Source organism: Bactrocera dorsalis, chromosome 1 (assembly GCF_023373825.1).
Source record: "Bactrocera dorsalis isolate Fly_Bdor chromosome 1, ASM2337382v1, whole genome shotgun sequence".
NCBI lineage: Eukaryota > Metazoa > Arthropoda > Insecta > Diptera > Tephritidae > Bactrocera > Bactrocera dorsalis.
Window position 1 is genome coordinate 21,011,147 of NC_064303.1, and position 20,080 is coordinate 21,031,226.

The window sequence follows — 20,080 nt, forward strand, 5'->3', positions numbered from 1 at the left end:
TTAGCATAGACTAGAAATGTAATGAAGAGATCATCATTAACCTAAGCGCTTACAAATTGGCCATAAAACCACGGAAATGTGTAATTGTGTCACAAACTAAGTAAATAACTGAATATATGACTATTTTAGTACATAAAAAAAAACATATTTAGTAGAATATGAGTAAAATGAAATTGAATGTATTTTTCGAACAATTTTAAAAAATATTTTATAAAAAAAATGTGCATTGTATTTTATAACTGTTTTTGTATAGTGCCAGCACACATACATATGTACATATATGTAATATTGACGATAATAAATCAATTAGTAATAAGGCGAAACGCTTTTAATATGAAAAAAAACAATTAAATTGAATTTTTATTTTGTCGCTCTCAAAAAAATATAATTTCATAAGCGGAAGCGCAGCGCACCCATTTCCAGCGGCTTGCGCTGTGATTTTGACGTCCAGCCAAGCATTACCGTTTTTGTCACAGTTTTTTGACCACACATGAATTAGTTCTTCTCGCATTCAATGCTTAAATAGCTTTCTAAAAGCTAGAACTGATTTCTATCATTGCCATTACTGCTAGCTATTCCCAACAACAATAAACGGGCACGGCATAAATTTTAAATAAATATATACGCAGCTTAGCGTGGAATTTTACATTTTTTTTTATTCAAAAAACACAAAAAAAAAAATTCTCTCATTATTAGACTGTCCAAAATCATTATCCACATTCTAAAATATTGTAAATTTATTTTTATCATCAGTTTTGTCAGCCGCCTCGAAACTCGCGCATCTAAAACTAAGTAAACAAATAAAAGTGTGAATTAGATCCAATAGAGACGACTATAACGATGACTTGTATTTCCATATTTAACTAAGAAGGCGTATGGAGAGCAAAGTCAAGGGTAAGTACATAGTAAATGGTGCGAATTGTTTTTGTTGGGTATTACGTGTTTACACAAAGCTTTTATTAAAGCACTTTAAATATAAATTAAATATAAATAAGGAAACCATAAACATATACCGTATCGTACACCAAGCAAGCTGAAATTTTCTTATTGCTTCTATCAGAAGGCATCGCTGGAATTGATGCTATATAATTTGTTATTTCAAAAGCCTTGAAAATTGCATTTTTGGCACACATTTTACAAAACAAAATTTCAAATTTAAATAGTTGTAACTGAACAAAATTACTCGTCTGAAAAACAAGGCGGCTGGTGCCGATGGATTGCCGGCCAAGAACACGGCGGCGAAGAACTGATAAGCAGCATGCATCAGCTTCTTTGTAAAATATGGTCGGACGAAAACATGCCCAACGATTGGAATAAAAGTGTGCTCTGGCCAATCCATAAAAAGTTAGACCACACAATCTGCGCCAAATGCCGTGGGATAAGCTTCTGCAACATCGCATTTGAGGTTCTATCGAGCGTATTGTGTGAAATATTAAAGCGCATCGTCAACAAACTGGTTGGACCTTATCGGTGTGGCTTTAGAACTGGAAAATCAGCAACCGACTAAATATTCACCAAGCGCGAAATCTTGGAAAAGACCCGAGGAAAGAGAAGTGACACGTACCACCTCGTTGTCGATTTCAAAGCTGATTTTGACAGCACGACAAGGAGCTGCCTTTATGTCGCGATTTCTGAATTTGGTATCCCCGCAAAACTAATACGGCTGTGTAAACTGACGTTGAGCAACTTCAATAGCTTCGTCAGGATTAGGAAGGGCGCGCTGTTGTTAACACGGCTATAATCGCGTAGGCGGTGTCTACGCCAATTAAGAAGAAGAAGCCGTAAAGTTGTAGTAACGCTTGTAATGCAAGAGTGATGTACATGTACTCAATGACAGTATAAATCATATATGGCTGCTAGTGGTTACTCTAGTGATAACAAGATATCGTTTTTGCTTGTCGTTCCAAACAAGCTTAAATTCTCGAAATAATATAGTTATTACTTAAAAGACTTATTTCGACACCCAATTGCGCACAAAAATCATGAAAGATCATGTTTTTTTTAAATAACTTCAGTTAGTTTTGAAACATGAGATTTCTGGATTTATTTAAACAAATTCAATGATTCTTTAATTCAACATTAATAATATAATACAGAGTATTTGAGAGTTCTTTTTTTTACGTTAAAATTTCAATGCATATTTGTAAAACCGCTACATTGCTAAGCAAATAACTTTTTTTTCTTGGTGCTAAACCAATGATTAAAATCTAAACGCAAGAGTAACTGCGACAATGGAGTTGTAGTCGGATTCGTTTTCAAACCTATTAGATAATTAATTAATTGATCCATCAGCATACTAAATCGTTCATCTTGTTGATCAATATAATCTTTAATTATCATCCCACACAAGTCTTGTCTCAAAACGTTACTTAAGTTGTCGCACACACTGAATATATCGATTAAGATATTATAAATCGGATTATTTGATTGTGAGACTATAAATTGATTGATATTTAGCTTATTACTCTCTTCGTTAGTCAGTAAAAAGCAGAGTGAAAGTATATTGGCTAGAAATATGGTGTGCGCTTTTTGAATTTCCTCAAAATCCGCTTTATTTTGTATGGTATTCAAAAGTATGCTGAATTGGCTCTCCAACACATCGACTTGTATATAATACTGTAGATTATCTATGAAAAATATCAATTGGTTTAAGAGACTTGTCAGTTTGAATTTTTCACGTGAGCATAATTTGGTGCGTCGCACCTTGTTGCACCACATCATATGTAGCTCGAATTGCATTTTCTTGATTAAAAGTAGAAAACGGAAAAGAATATTATAGTTGTCGATCACTTTCGGCGAGAACAACAAATGCAATGGCCAATTAATTTTGTAATTTAGCTGCATGTAATGTAAATAGTTGTGTTCTAATTCTTTTGGATTACTACTGTGCATTAGTGGTTTGGCGATGCTTAGTGAGAAACGTTCCAAGTCTTCAGAAACACCAACTCCATGTGCGGCAGATTCGAAAGCTTTTACAAAATCATGCACCTTATTTTCATTGTACTTGTCTTTACCGATTTCATATGTGAGACGTAAAAATTCCAAGAACAATTCACCGCGGCCCAGTAAAAAATATTCTTTTATTAATTTCAATTGCTGTACCAAATCCGCTTGATTGATTGCTATTTCAGACAAACGTGTTGTTAAATATGCCTTAATTTCATTAACGATGCTCTCGTAGTGTTGCACGTTCAGTTCCTCATCGTTTTGTAGCATTTGTATCTTTCCAAAGTAAATATGCTCCTTCTCATTGCTTAGAGAGCTCTCATCCTCCAAGTCGGTGTGTTCCGTTTTGCTCCAGTTTTGTGTGAGAATCTTGTGTTTATTAGCATCTGCTTTAAATATGAGTATTGTTTGGCCAATGAAAAGTACCTTTTCGGCCCAACCAGTGGGTAAATAATGTGGTAAAAGTTCATAGCATATTTCATAGCGCCAAATGTCAGCGTACGTACTTGCCACTTTAGACAATGTGGTTATTGTACTAGCATGTTTGCCACTTTCCGTACTGGCACATTTGCTGGTGTCACTCTCAGCGGCACTATTGATATTACCTTCTGAGCATTGTATGAAGAACTCGCCATATGTGTCAATTATTTTGGCATAAAGTATCCAATGCGTAAGTTGTTTGAAAAATACTACGTTCACTGCAAGTTGCAAGGTTTTAATAGCAGCGCGAATTTTCTGATCACCATGTTCTGCATTTTGATGCAAAAACTGCATAATTTCGCAGCCATGTAATTTTTGACTTCGTATTACACGAATTAACTTTCGCAAGTATAGCGCTAACGGTTCATATGTCTTTAAATTACGATATATAAAAAGTAGCGAAAAATTTGTTGGATTTTTTAGATAATTCTGTTCAAGCGCAGTAATGTTGTCAAAGTAATCCTTTAAAACAGTGTCTATACCGTTTGCAAAGGCCTTTAAATAAAGACCCTTTTGCAGCGGCTCATCTGTATCGAATATTACTACATTTCTATTGACACTGTTGTTGCTGCCGCATACTTTGGCAAATTTTTCAATGTCACGTAACAAGTTAATGATAGTTATAATATCCTGTAGAACTAGCTTTTCACAAGGATGCAAGAAAGTAGAGACATCTGTTGCGGTGAAGTCTTCCAAGGATAAATACTTCGATTGCAAATTCAAGCAAGACAGCAGCACTTCATGTATCATTTTTATAGCAACCTTTCAAAGTGACAGAATCATTGAAAGTACTTATAGGCTATTTGAACTGCTGTAAATAAAACTATTTGATTATTTTATAAACAAATTATTGTCGCGGGATGTTTATTGAAATAGTTGAACAGCCGATTGGCAAACGTCAGTTTAATTTTTGCAGCTGTCACATAACCAATGTTGCCACTCGCAGATATTGCCATTAAATGGGGAATTCACGCAATCGCATGTAATTATGTAGTCTTGTAAGAATTATTTATTCTAATAACGCGAATATGATAAATATTATTTAAATAATTTAATTATAATAATATAGTTACTATTGCGCTGTTAAGTTAATAATATTTTAACTTCAAACTCTCACATCGCACTAGAAAGCAATTGACTTAAGTATGTATGTGTTAAAGCAAAGCAAATATTATTGGGAAACGATTATAAATTGTTTGTATATAAGTAATATTTTTTTAATTCGTTGAACAATAATTTCGACATTATTGTTAATATCTTACATTGCGGCGGTAGTTTATTTTAATGTTTGCAAACATTTAAAATCTTTCGGAACTTATTATTGTAAGCTGCAAAATATTGCAGTAACTTTTCAAATGCATATTGAAAAAACAACCTAAAAATATATGTAAATAAAAGGTATACTTTTATTGGAAAAATAGAGACGGAGGAATATCCGAAGTTGATCACAAGTTAAAAAGTAATCTAAACAACAAAAGTTAACTTTCAATGGGAGAAATCGTAGCGCCTAAAATTATACTTTCTCAATGAACATGTTGTATGTCTCAGTTCTTGTAATTACAAGTGTATTGTATAGTGTAGTTTTTGTTTTGAAAGAATATTTTTTGAATTATTATTAAATAACAAAATCTTCACTTTGGTTTGTTTCTACTTATTAGCGCTCGGGTAAATATATTGGTATATGATATAAAATGATATAAATAAATTTATACACATGCATAAATGCAATAGAGAACAGGATTCGAACATATGGACGATGTTATACGTATGTATGTATGTATGTAAGTACATTTCTATAAAAATACAACATGGGGAGAGCACAAAATATTACGCCGGTTGAAAAGAGAACTTATAACTTATTCATGAAAACGACAGATGGGAAGTGGTATAAGGAATATGAGCACTTACACACAGTTGGTTCGAATAGTGAATATTGATAAAATATTATTAATATAAACAATTTCAGAGCAATTTTGGTATCAAATAAATAAATTAAAATGCTGTTTATTTTGGGTAAAAAGGGTGTTGCACAAATTGATTATGATTAAAATAAGGTATGCTCTCTGTGTTTGAGTTTCCCTATATCTTCTCTACAAAAGTTTTCTGAGGTAATTAATAAAAAAAGTCATATTTCGCTAATCGCGTACTCTATGTAATCTCTGCTAACATATGACATCTAGATAACCGTAAGAGAATATAAGAATACTCGAATACTATTCGCTAAGATAAGGAATGTCATCAGAAGATTGATATAGATTATTCTTTTAAGTAATCTCTGCTGAGGCCTATCTTAAGACCTAACGCCTTAGTACGGGCGATATAAATTGTATATACAGAAGTTATCATTAGCACAATAGAGTAAGATGAGAAGAAAACTCTATGGTGTACTTTTCATATACATATGTATGTATGTATATTGTTTACGGGCCTGGATTTAGATAAGGCCGATGACTATCATTTCGGCAACATAAGCAAAGATTAATTATGTCATGTTTTGGGTCGCTACAACGTCAAAAGTACCATATTTAGCCATATCCATCTGTCCGTATATACGCTAATTAGTCCCTCAGTTTTGGAGCACCGATCTATAAATTTCCACACGTTATTGTCTCCTCAAGAGGCTGCTCATTTGTAGGAACCACTCTTATTGGACCACTAAAGTACTATATTGCTGTCATACAAACTGCACAATCTAATTCCAGTCCTTGTATGAGAACGTTTTTATTTAACTAGATGTTTTCTCAAATTTTAACTTCAATTACTGCCTAAGATGGACGTTACTATTCTCCGAAAAATTGCTCAGAACGGATCACTAATGCATATACATAGCTGCCAAACAAACAGCAGGATCCAAGCCTTGCATGGCAAGATTTATTGTTTGACGAGATATCTTCCGAAAAAATTATTCACATCGATCTACTATAGTAGATATGAATGTATCTTACAAAACGACCGATCAAAATCAAGATAGAGTTCTTTTTATTCCCTTTTATGCTGTAAGAAATACTCTTATGAAGGGTGAAGTTCACGTTTTTTCTTGCTTTTCATACAAATCTGTAGCTCATCTTCGAGTCGGGCAAGATGACTTCCATCAAACGTTCCCGTTTTAATTTTTTATGTACATATATACGTATATACATATATGTATGTTTGGTTATGTATATAAATACATATAATTAAGGTAGGTATTGTTGTTGTTATATGGGAGGGAGAATACTCGTGCATGCTACCGATTCAGCAGCTGTTTTTATTGTCTCAGTGTCTTCTATTGTTAATCACACGTAATTTTAGTGCTATTTAAACTTCAGTAATAGGCAAGCTTTTATTAAAAATCGTTCAATGAAAACGGCAGTCTCGTGTTGAGCAGCGAAAACGAAAGTCAATATTTAAAGCTTGTACATAAAAATGTAATCGGAATTGCAAATTCTAACGTAAAATTTAATTCAAAATACAAAAGTACGCAAAATGTGACAGTTGAACAAATACAAAAAAACAAAACAAACCACCATAGGTCGCCCATATGTCAACCCCTCTATGCATGCTAAACAAACCCCTAAATGGATTTAGAAAAATACTCACAGCGTGCTCTCGGCGCTCTACCGCGACAAATAGCGTCCGTCGGTAGTGATGACTCTTTTCAGGGAGGCACTCAATCGCTTGACAACCACAGCAAGCACATAGCCACCAGCGAAAACATTGTGAGCGCGTCCAAATAGTACATTCGTTCCTGTCGCAGCTGCTGAATGTGCATGCAGGGCCAAGTAGGCTACAAGTCTCTGCCGGTGCTACTGCCGGTTGTGTGCTGAGGCTCGTTAGCGGCGGCCAACGCGAATGCGGGCGTGAGCAAAAGCGTATTGCCGAGTGAATAGTGCATATTAACGGTATGTGCTTTTTGTTTTTATTTTAATCCCCAACTTTGCATGCAGGGCCAATGCGGTGCTAAACGCGATCATTCGTTCTTCTGTGACTAAGCAAGAGGAATTGATTAATTTGTTGCCTTTTTTCGCTACATTATTTTTTAAACAATAATGCTATTTGAGTTAAGTTGAAATATCGATGAAGTGGAAAATGGCAGCTAAAGAGAATTCGAATGAAAATAATTGTGTATGCAAGATTAATAGATGATAGTGGTGGCTGAAAATTATGAAATGTGTGTGGCTTATACACACATACACACATCCACACATCTATACATATGTATGTATGTATATATTTTCATAAAATATAAGCACTAGAAGTGTAGGAAATGCAATGAAAATAGTCAACTGCAGAAACGTGTTAAAAATAAGTGCGTTCAGTGTTTATCGGCATATGTACATGTACATATGTATGTATGTATACATATGTATGAATGCAAATATTTTTATATAGTGAGCTGTGAAAAAAATGCAAACAAGCAAATATTGCGTGAGAAAAGTGCCAGTGGACTTTGAGTATAACGTGCTCTTAACGGTACCGTGAAAGTGTTGTGAAGGTGAATGAAAAGATTTACTTAGCTTTCCAGGAATTTATAAATATTGCAGATAAGGTGAGTTCTAATTGCAATAACAAAAAAACACGTGTGCATAAAGCAATCAGTCATAATTTTAGCTAATATCAAAAAGCATGGCAGTAAATGCAGTGAGTAAGCATTTTTGCAAACTCAAAAATTCTTCGAAAAGTCGGAAAATTAATTGCAGACAAAACAATAACAATAACGTATGTGGTTGCTATACCAAGCGCTCTCTTTACTCTTTCTACTCCTTGCCAACGTTAATATTAGATGCTCTCACAACTATTACCCTGCTCTCTTGACTATATTGTTTGTATACATACTTATGTTGTGTGCTGTCAAATTGGTTTTCTCAATTAAGTGTCAAATTATATTGTTGTGTTTACAGTTTATAGAGAAACTGAGTTTAACGCTGTTTATAAGTAATAAAAATTATAAAAAGCGATATGAAAAAAATGAGACCCTTAGAACACCTGATGGTGACTCAACTGCCGATAAAAGTCCATTTGTAAGACATCGGTATACATCTTAGAACATGTTCTAATAATAATCGATTATAACAATTGATAAGAAAATATAAAATGTAGGGTTTTACCCATCAGCTGGGTGAAAGGAAAACAAGTAAAAACATGTCATAGCACTGAAGCTATAATACCCTTCACAATTGCAATAGATTCTCTAAAAGAACTTGATTTTGACAGATCAGTTTGTTGGGCAGCTATACGCTATAAAGTGATTCGATTTGAACAATACCTTTGAATATGTTTTAGTTGTCCTGAACAATAATCTATGTAAATTTCGAGTAGATATCATAAAAGAAAGTCTTCCATATAAGGACTGGATTCTGATCGTTCAGTTTGTATTACAGCTGTATATAGTGATCCGATATCGGCAATTCCGACAAATGAGCAGCTTCTTGGGAGAAAAGGATCTGAAAATTTTAAATCGTTATCTAAAAAAACTGAGGGATAAATTGGCGTGTATAAAAATCAATTCAGCTCGTCGGGTTAATTATTTATATACTATACATCGTGTGTTCCAAAGTAAACTTCTTCTTCTTAATTGGCGTAGACACCGCTTACGCGATTATAGCCGAGTTAACAACCGCGCGCCTGTCGTTTCTTCTTTTCGCTACGTGGCGCCAATTGGGTATCCCAAGCGAAGCCAGGTCCTTCTCCACTTGGTCCTTCCAACGGAGTGGAGGTCTTCCTCTTCCTCTGCTTCTCCCGGCGGGTACTGCGTCAAATACTTTCAGAGCTGGAGCGTAGCCGCTGTCTTTTAATTCGCTGAACTATGTCAATGTCGTCGTATAACTCATATAGCTCACCATTCCATCGAATGCGATATTCGCCGAGCCAACGCGCAAAGGACCATAAATCTTTCGCAGAACTTTTCTCTCGAAAACTCGCAACGTCGACTCATCTGTTGTTGAACTCGTTCAAGCCTCCTCTGGAGGATGGAGTCATGGGTTGAAGTTCACGCAAGTGAGGAAAGTTCTCTGATTGCCATTCACTTGGGAGTGGTCAGAAACGACTCTTTTACATATGACTCAAGCAGCTCACGACTTCCGGCCTTTGACCAAGTATCCTCTGGGTAGCCTAAGAACATCCGTTTGAAGGCGAGCTAAAGTAAGAAGGCGAAACATCCTCTCCATAGGGTTGTGCACTGGGTTTGGGACCCGCCACGTAAAAAAACACTCCCAATGAAAAACCAACAACAGCCTCCAAAGTAAACAGGTCTTAAAAAAACAGAGCAAATAGTTTTTTCGGCAAAATCAATTTATTTTATTCAAAATAGTCTCCTTCTGCTTCAATACAGCTTTTTGTACAGTATAAAAACATGTCGAATGAGTGTTTTAGCTCGTTGGCCGGTATGGCCACCAGTATGCCGGTACAAGCCTTTTGAATGGCCTCTACGTAACGCTTTCCTTTCATGAGCAAACGTATTTTTCCGAATAGGAAGGAGTCGCACGGTGCCGCATCAGGTGAATACGTGGAGTGGTTAATGCTTAAAATGTGATTTTGTGTCAAATAATCGTTCTTCGAATGTTGGATTCTGAGCAATTTTGGTCGTCAGTCAATTTGTGCGAAACAAACTGGCACACACCTTTCGTAAGCCCAAATGTTCGGTCAAAATGTGACAAATCGATGTTTTGGAGTTGTTCAATTCCATTTCCATGAATTTCAATGACGATTTCGGCTGATTTTTGATGAATTCAAATACAGTTTCGTTGGAATTTCTGGTGATCACGGTGATTTTGATTGGCCCACATGTTGATCGATAAATGATTATGTCCTCACGACAACTTTGAAAACGTTGAAATCACTCGTGCACTCTGCTACGGGATAGGAAATCATCGCAATAAACTTGTTTCATAAATTGAAACGTTTCCGTAAAAGTTTTACCAATTTTAAAACAAAATTTAAGGTTGGTTCTTTGTTCGAAGCTCATTTTCGCACCGATAACACAAACATACTGACACTGAAAACGCAATAACCTTCACTTCCAATCAATGAAATTTTAATGAAATGACAATCGATAAGGATAGTAGATTCTAACGCAGCGGACGGCATATAGATGGCGCCACCAGGGGCGCTAGATACCAAAAGTTCTGTTTACTTTGAAATGCACCTTGTACATACATATATTTTATAGATTCTTCCTTGTGGGTGTTACAAACTTCGTGTTTGGTGAATAAAAAAATTCAAAAAGCTGTCACTGATATGCTAAAAATACTTATGTAATTGCAAAGGTACAGATCCCAAAAATGGTTAAAAGATGTTGAGGACATAAAACTATCAGCCATGCGTGGCCAAAGTTAGATTTATTTTAATTGAGCCTCAAATTTGATTATTTTTTCAATGCATACATCTCACAAACTACCAGAGCTCTTTTTGATGCAGAAGCATTATATAAGATTGATTAAATTATTCAAATCGGACTACTATATCAAATGTCTGCCATAGAAACTGGCGGATCTAAATCAAGTTTTTGTATGGAAAACTGTTTAATTTTGTGAAGGGTATTACAGCTTTCGTACAACTTAAGTTAATGTTTTGTTTTTGTTTTTAATATTATCGTATTCGGTTTGTACAATTTATATACATACATATGTACATACTCGTACAATATTTATATGGTAAACCTAACAATATGTACGGCAATATAGCATTTCAATGCTTTAGAAACATTTTCACTCGTTTTGATTTTGTTATAATTTCATAGCGAATTGCTGGCGTAAACAAAATAAAACTGTATTGCAATTTTCATAACAAAATGTATCAAAAAGTTCTCTAAAAATAGTTAGAATTATTTTATAACTATATACATATGTATATAACATATAATTCTATATATGAATATTATTTATAACAAAACAAAATTGCCATTAGTATAACAAAACAAAAATAAACAAAATAATTAAATATTTATGTACATACATATAGACATACATACATATGTATTTTAAAAGTACATATGTACGTATAGACGTCATACAAATGTATATAAAGGAATTATAGCTAAAAATTAGTGATAATTTGGTTTAATCAAATACTTTTTGCAAATGTGTTGGTGAAGACATACAAGTACATACAAGTATACCTGAGCGGCTAAGGCATCATCTAGTTCTTATCAAAGTGAATTATTTATATATTATCAATGTCATTTTAATGATTAATTAACTTAAGTTTAAAAATACTTATCTATAGGTACACATACATTAGTATGTACATAATTCTACATAAGGACGTTAATATACATTAATATATACTATATACATTTCTCTTATACATACATACATATATCGGTAGGTAGGTAAGTAGCGTGGGTGTCTGACGACAGGACTAAAATCGTCACGGTTATGTTTTCTCTGAACCATCACGTTCTTCAGATGAAGTTCATCAATACTAAAAGTTTTATCTGTGCAACCTCTGAAACATCGTCAAGAAACGTTCCACCGATAGTCGCGATTCTTTTCCTATATAAAGTTTTGTATTCGCCTAGAAGATATTTTATAGTATCCTCTTCTTCTACCTCTTGATAGAGGTAGTCATTGTAATTCCATTTAGACAATGTCCTGTTAGTACTCTTACTAGAGTTCTTACGAGGTATGAAAATTAAGTAATGAGACTGATTCCATAAAAACTGTATATTTGAAAATTATTCTACAACCCTGCCATCCCCTTCAAAGTAGTCCCCTTGGGCAGCTATACAGCGATTCCAGCGCGTTTTCCATGCTTCGTAACATTTCTAGAACGCTTCGACTGGGATGTCCGCGAGTACCCTCGTCACGGCCACCTGGATGTCCGTAATCGACTCAAAACGGCTTTCTTTGACCACCGATTTTGTTTTAGCAAACAAAAAAAGTCACAGGGTGACATGTCGGGCGAATAAAGCGGCTGTTGCAACACGGCGATCCCTTTAGAGGCCTAATACGCTGAGGGCGGTGTGGCACGGCGCGTTTTCGGGATGAAGGATCCAGTTACGAGCGATGTCTAGGCGCACCCTGTTGACTCATTTTCACAATCTTTGGAGTACTTGGCAATAGTAGACTTAATTCACAGTTTTCTCCGGTGGAACGAATTCTTTGTGGACGATTCCACGGCTTTCAAAAAAGGCAATAATCATCGTTTTCACCTTCGACTTGCTCCAGCGACCTTTTTTCGGGCGGGGGGCGCGCGGTGACAACCATTGTGAGCTTTGGCGTTTGGTTTCCGGGTCGTATTGGAAAAACCAGCTCTGGGTCAATGTGTTATATACATAAGTATATAACTGAAATTAAGGGATCCTTCTCTTATAATTGAATGTCGGACCTATGTCAAAAATGAGTAGAATCGGACCAATACTTCACTTAGCCCTCACATACTTAATACAAAGATTTTTGAACTTCGGGGTTTCTTTGTACCGCATATATGGGCCAATATGTGAGTTATCCCAATGAAAATAAGAAGGCGTGTTTTACTCATAACAGTTTATCTTTGTAGATAAATTAGAGCGAAAACGTGGTCTAGTCCCTATATAACAAATATCAGGATTTTCGAACATGCGGTTGACTTTACTCTATATGATTGGTTCTACACCTTAAAGTATTTCCCTGGTTTTGATTCTTGCAAGTTGCAAGAGTATAAAGTGTTCGATTGCGCGCGAACTTAGCCCTTCCTTACCTTTTGACGTTTACGATTGTTTATAGAGATATTAAATGTGAGTTGTGCTTATTATGTAAACAAGTCAATGGTAGTTAACCTTAATATCAACATGATGTGGATCTTCTGTAAGAGTGGGTCGAAACAGTGGTGACATATAATTCAAATCGAAATCTGGGAGTGATTAGAAATTTGTTTCAAGTGAATATGGAGTGAACAACTGAAATGAATGAGTATTAACGTTTTGACAAATCTAACTAATATAGTATTCTGTACATCGAACTTATATCGAAAAATATGTACATATGTATTTTACCCTTAATAAGGTAACGATACGTCGAAATTACGTACTCATTTTGGTTTACACTCTCTGACTTTCATTTGAATTCAAAGTTCAAACTTCGAACGCGCATTTGCTCAGTCAGTTTTTATGTCTAATCTAATGTGTACCTGCTAAGGCTGAAAATGAATGAAATAAACAATCTCAGTTCAAAATACATTTCGACGTAACGCCATATTTCCAGTGGTAGAAAATATCGTTATCTTTCTAGGGTTAAATAACGCTATATTTACGTTATACTTAATCATATGTAAATGTTTTGATGTTTATTTCGTAGTTGTGTGACTCCACTAATTGCGCTTAATCGACCAAATACAATATATATAATTTGCGGTTGAAAATACTATTGGTTTCAAATTTCTAATCACTTTTTTTATTTAAATTTTTCTGATTCAATTGCAGTCGAACGAAATTTTATAGCACCTTAATTTGTTTGCTGATTTGTCGTGTGCATCGCATGCAAATAAATAAAAATGTGCGCAAGTATCAAATTAAACACGCAAGCAACGAAGCCTCTTTGCACATATGTACGTACATTAGGGTGTGTCAAAAGAAATAAATAATAAGAAAAATTGGTTTTTAGACACCTCTAAAATAGTCTGCTCATAAGTCCTTTATACAGATGTCCATTTTTGTAGAGAAGTAAATTTCCTACAAAACTCCCCGTGGTACCAGATTTAAGTCTCCGGTCAGACCTTGTATCTCTTGCTACTACGAGTTGAGCACCAATCAAATTCAATGACTGCTGACATTTGACGCTTGAACTTCAAATACCTTTTCAGTAGAAGGAAACTCATTCAAAGTCGAGCTGAGTATTATAGCCACTGTCAAGACTATGCTGAAATTTCATAGCCAAAAAATACAGACATAGTGCATATTGGATTTTAGTCGCCTCTTACGATAGGCACACCTTACCGCGGGCAAATTCTACCCCCTGCCAGCTGGGGGGTGCACTTTGATACAATCATAGGTTTCTAAATTGGAGATTTTAAATTATAGATGATTTTTGTGGCTTGATATCTTAATTGAAAATAAATAGATCTAATCAGCTGTCACATGTCATGTTAAAAATAAAATATTGTTAAAATAAAATTTATTTTTAGCTTTTTCGTGTTTAAGTTGCTTACAAAATATAAAAAAAGACAATCGATTAATATTTATGATGATAATAGGAGAGATATAAGAGACTGGTCAGTATATTTAAGAGATCTTTTTAGTTTTGTGACCTGGTAACTATCAGGTGACTAATTTGAGTCAATATTTTTTGACTAAAGACTGGCGCCTGTGTTGTAAATAGCAATTTGTCACAATTTGAGACTTTACTTTTAAAAAGGGGTCCAAAAAATCGAACTTTTTTATTGTATTATTAAATTATACAACGCCTCTAGAGTATTGGCCTAAATTTTGAAGTTGATCTAAGAAATAGTTTCGGAGATACAGCCACGAAAACTTGTGCGTTCGAGGCGAGTTAGATTAAGTGCGCCGCCCTTAAATGCATTTTTCCCGAAACTGTGTTTTTGAAGTCGGTTGGCAAAATATAAAATCATGAAAATTGAGAATGGGAAACTTTGGTTTATTTTTTTAAGTTTTTGGGATGTTGATCTGCAATTTTACACACGCTCTTTCCTCTACAAGTTGCTGCTTATTTTTCGGAACGTCCGATATCGGAGCACTATGAGATATAACTCATCGATAAAAATCAAGTCAAAATCAATGTTACGCGGTTATAAAGTCAAAATCAAAACCGAAACGCTCTACCGAAAGAGTCTAGACGAGAACAACTGGATCGCTAATGGAATCGAAACTCTCGCCTTAGAAGTTCAACAAAAATCGTTTTACGAGCTGGAGGAAGTTATGAGTTATGGGAGCAATAATAATACTAATAAATAAGTAACAATACAATTCATAAATTCATGAAAGAAGTCTTCTTATGAGTATACTCGTAGTTTGAACCCACTTCGTATACATATGTACATAGATTTGGAAATAATCTCTCACTTTTGTCGGCCGGAAGTTTGGTGACTGCTTACGTTTATCATTTTAATTATAGAGCGAAAATCATAAACGTACTTGTAGAGAAAAAATCTCAACACATGAATGGAATTAATATGTAGATTAAAATAAAATTACTCACATTCAAGTATAACACTACAATTAAAGCACGTATTAAATAAAGCGCACAATTAGCTGCTAAGTATCTACATAAAGAAATACATGTTGGTATGTATGTATGTATGTATGTGCGGTTGTAAATAATAACCACAAGTAAGGTAAGCTGGGGCTCGGATGGAAGCACACATCAGACATTCACTGGTATGTTCAGTATAAGTATGAATAAGAGAGACACGTAGTTGATGCAAAGCTCGAAGATTTTTAATACATTAGATTAGTTGATTGAGAAATTTTCACATGTTGGGTGACTGGTCACAGCACTATGGTCTGAAATTCAAATTTTTTGGCATAAATTAGAAGGAGTGGTACTAGGCCATTGAAATACAGGTTATATGTGACTTAGTTAAGAAAAATTCCAAGAATGGATGAAATCGGTCATTCTCCAGGGGTACCTCCCTTGGACCTATAGTTAAAATTTTTGAATTTCAGCTTCAAATTGCGAAATCTTCACGAAAATTGGTAAATATGTTATTCTTGTAATACGCATCGACGATACCAAAAATATTTGAAATCGGCCAGTCCCTAGGAGTACCTCCCTTGGACCTATAGTAAAAATTTGGTTTCATAAAATGAAAAATTTGCATATGATAGGCAAAAGTGGTCAAATAATTTTATTATCCAAATATTTATACATATGTTTTTACTGAAACAATTATTTTTATAATAACATTGACTGTACATCTGAAATGAGAGAGAAGTTACAGAATTATTAAATTTACTTGAATATAATATAAAAAGTTATATGTACCAAGCAAATCATTCGAAATCACAGTCTTCCGTATCTAAAACTAAAGCGTTCTCCACAACGTCTGCTTCCGATATATCGGAATCAGAATTATCCGAATCGTATTCAGATCCCCCTGGCAAGTGGTTGAAAATTTGAAGCTCACTTGAAGGTGTAAGCAATTGTATTACTTCTTCTGGTAGCTTTTCTCTTTTCCGATATTTTTCTCTATCGGATAAAGACAAGCTTGAAAGAAGACCCCCTTCTTCATCCAATGCTCTATTGAAAACATCAGTCATATTATTTTTTCTTGCATTTCTCTCACAAGAAAGATCACTTTCCAGCTTCCTCTTAAGCCGATCTTTTGCATCTGTGTAGCTAACCTTTGGTCGTCCTGCTTTACTTGAACAGGGTTTTTCCAAATCATTCTCAGAAATTTCAATAATAGTTGTGGCGGAAACCCACTGGGGGTATTTCTCTTTAAATCTATTAACCATACGATTACATTTTGATAATTTTTGGCTAACATATGCTAATAAATTTTGTATTTTTTCTTTAAACTTAACTCATTAGTATTAATTTCTTTAAAAACCCAATCCAAAACAACATTAGTTTTGCGATCGCCCTCTATCCAAACTCCAAGCATTTCTTCGTGTTGGAATTTAAAGGTTGCTGAAAATTACAAATATACTTAAATGGGGCAAAAACGGGTCAATGTTACATACATGATTTTAAAGAACATACCCCAAACTTCCACCGAACATAAAAATCTGGAACAATACGGGACAATACACACAACTTTCACTCCACAGAACACAAGTTAATACGAAATTTTCGGTTAAAAAAGCTATCAAACAAAACTCCACACTATACAGATATAACACAAAAAACTACATTTTTTCCATTAAGTTAAAAAATAGATACCTTTCTTATATTCTTCCATTATAAATTTATTTCTTTTTTTTTCTTTTTGACTATTATCGAACAACTGTTTTCTTACAATATTTTACTGAACTGTTTACAAGTTTGTTGTTGCTTCAGAAGCATCATGTTTTACAGCTCATATTTAGAACAGAGTTGCCATATCCAAATAATTTTTTGTATATTTTATACCACTGAAATATCTCAATTAATACTGCGTACCTATTTTTTTGAAATAAGAAAAAATAATTTTTAGATTTATGCCAAAAAATTTGAATTTTAGACCATAGTGCACAGTCTGGTGGCGGTGTATTCTGTAGAATGAGTCTAACATATCGAGAAGACTGCTGGAAATATCAAGAGCAAGGCACCAGTAAAATAATGGAGCACATTTTGCTGACTTGGCACACTGGCATCGCAAAAGTTGGCTACTCCTAACGAACTACTTAACGACATTCCATGTAGACCAAAACTGGTCTCTGCGTGGCTTACTAACCTACACGAATAATGTAATGTAGTCTAACAGATGTAGAAGAAATTCATCCTTGCCTTCAATATAAACTCGCAATAATCCCGAGTACAGCTGAGCAGACGACGGGAATTTATATTTTGAGATGTGGAATGTAGGCGTGGTCATGACCCATTTTTGACATGTGAAACATTAGTGCTATTTACAGATTTAAAGAGTTATTTCACTTTCAATGATTGTGACACCGTTTCGTAAGGTGACCTTAGAGGAAAAGGCCTTATGGTGCCTGCAGAGTGGACGCTTGAAGCCGAGCCGAGCGCATTTTCCCATTTACGCAACACGCGAATTTCTGCGCGGCTCCGCTTAGTTTCTTTGAAACTTTATCTGGCTTTCAAACATCCTTTATTCTCAAAGATGGATAGAGAGACATTGCCGATCGTATCCCTCTTTTCTATTCCATTAGATAAACACAACTGTTATACCCAGTGTAAAATGTACGTTGGGCATAATAACAGCAGCAATAATTCAATTTAAGCTTTTTATTGCCCAACGTGGTTGATAAAAAGTATAGTTTATACACATACATACATATACCAATCAGTAAGTTGCGAAAATTATCTTATAAGAAGAGAAATGCGAACACACAGAGCGGAATCTCGTCTCCTCATATGTCCAATGCTTAATGGACAAAAAGTTAGCGATCAGTCGTTCTCAGTCAAGTACACACTTATGTACAAGTATATCTACATAAATATACTATAGTATGTTTAAGAAATGCGGATGTCTGTCTGTATGTGATGGACTCGCTGACAATCCCATTGAGATTCCACTTTGCGCGCTAAGCATTATTCATTTTCGTTGCGATTTGTATGCGATTCGTCGCCGACACTAATCTAGCATAGCTGACAGACAATGGGCCGCTTCATTGCTTTATCAGTGGCTTTTTGTCGAGGGAGCAATTGTTTGAGCCTACACACAGCATTCTTTTGAGGCAGTAATGTACATATATGTTGTTACCCAGTAAACCAAAAATTTTGTATCCACTAAAATTAAGCTAAAATCGATTATTTTTCGGAGCTGATACTTTCGAACGGAATATCAGCGCATGCGTGTGTTCCAATGTAAACGGGACTTAAAAAAAAAAAACAGAAAAAATGATTTTTTCGGCAAAATAAATTTATTTTATTTAAAATAGTCTCCTTCTGCTTCAATACACCGTCCAAAAGCATGTCGAACAAGTGTTTTATCACTTTGGCCGGTATGGCCTCTACGTCCGGATAACGCTTTCCTTTTATAAGCAAATGCATTTGTCTGAAAAGGAAGAAGTCGCACGGTGCCATACCAGGTGAATACGGGGAGTGATTAATGGTTAAAATGTGATTTTTGGTCAAATAATTGGTCACAAGCGTCGATCGATGAGACGGCGCATTATCGTGCAACAAAACGCTAACTTTCATCTTCGCGATATTCGGGCCGAGCATGTCGAATACGGCGCACCAATCGTTTCAAAACTCCAAGGTAGAATACCGCATTAACATTTTAGCCGGGAAGAACAGATTCTTTGTGGACAATACCCTTGCAAACATAAAAAGAAATCAGCATTGTCTTCATTTTTGACTTCTCCATGCGCGGTTTTTTGAGTTTCGACTCGTCCGGTGCTTTTCATTCAGCACACTGGCGTTTCGTTTCGGGATCATATTGGAAACACCACGTTTTGTCAGCAATCACAATATTGTAAAGGAAGTTTTTGTCCTTTTTGACCTTTTTAATGCTGTCCTTCGAATGTTGGATTCTGAGCAATTTTTGGTCGTCAGTCACTTTGTGCGTCACAAACCGTGCACACACCTTTCGTAAGCCCAAATGTTCGCTCAAAATGCGATAAATCGATATTTTGGAGATGTTCAATTCCATTTCCATGAATTTCAATGATGATTTCGTCTGATTTTTGATGAATCACGGATTTTGATTGGCCCACATGTTGATTTTCATTTTAGCCCTCACGATCACTTTGAAAACATTAAAATCACTCGTGCACTCTGCTGCGGGATAGACAATCATCGCCATAAATTTGTTTCATCAATTGAAACGTTTCGGTAAAAGTTTAACATTTTTAGAACAAAATTTGATGTTGGCTCTTTGTTCTAAGCTCGTTTTCGCATTGAAAACACAAACATACTGACACTTAAAACGCAATAACTTCACTTCCAATCTATGAAATGTCGTGAAATTCTCACTGAACAATCTATAAAGATGTCAGATTCTAACGCACGAGTCGACATATAGATGCCGCCACCAGGGGACGCTAGATCCTGTTTACCTTGGAACGCATCTTGTATTTGTCTAATGTTTATAGAATTTTTTTGTTTGGTTTTGGTTGGCTGGGAGTCGTGTG

General features: G+C 35.0%; 2 protein-coding genes across 7 annotated transcripts in view; one reads left to right on the forward strand and one right to left on the reverse strand.

Annotated features, from left to right (window-relative positions):
- Nucleotides 1-2,022: 2,022 nt before the first annotated feature.
- LOC105225668 (gamma-tubulin complex component 4 homolog) lies at nt 2,023-4,338 on the reverse strand. Its single transcript, XM_011204247.4, has one exon. It carries the CDS (start codon nt 4,174-4,176, stop codon nt 2,161-2,163), a length of 2,016 nt encoding a protein of 671 aa, XP_011202549.1. The 5' UTR covers nt 4,177-4,338; the 3' UTR covers nt 2,023-2,160.
- Nucleotides 4,339-6,675: 2,337 nt separating this feature from the next.
- Nucleotides 6,676-20,080, forward strand: part of LOC105225670 (glycoprotein-N-acetylgalactosamine 3-beta-galactosyltransferase 1) — a 90,557-nt gene continuing 77,152 nt past the window's right edge. Inside the window, exons 1-2 of one of the 6 annotated variants that reach the window (XM_049461911.1) lie at nt 6,676-6,882; nt 7,798-7,954. The gene's annotated coding sequence lies outside the window, so the exon portion shown is untranslated. Of the gene's footprint in view, nt 6,883-6,929; nt 7,531-7,797; nt 7,955-20,080 lie in introns of those variants that run through there. The other 5 variants (XM_049461915.1, XM_049461924.1, XM_049461908.1 and 2 more) reach the window with 5 other exon arrangements.

Bases quoted from the DNA above. Each gene is read 5' to 3' on its own strand.
- LOC105225668 (XM_011204247.4), bottom strand. From the start codon at position 4,176: ATGATACATGAAGTGCTGCTGTCTTGCTTGAATTTGCAATCGAAGTAT.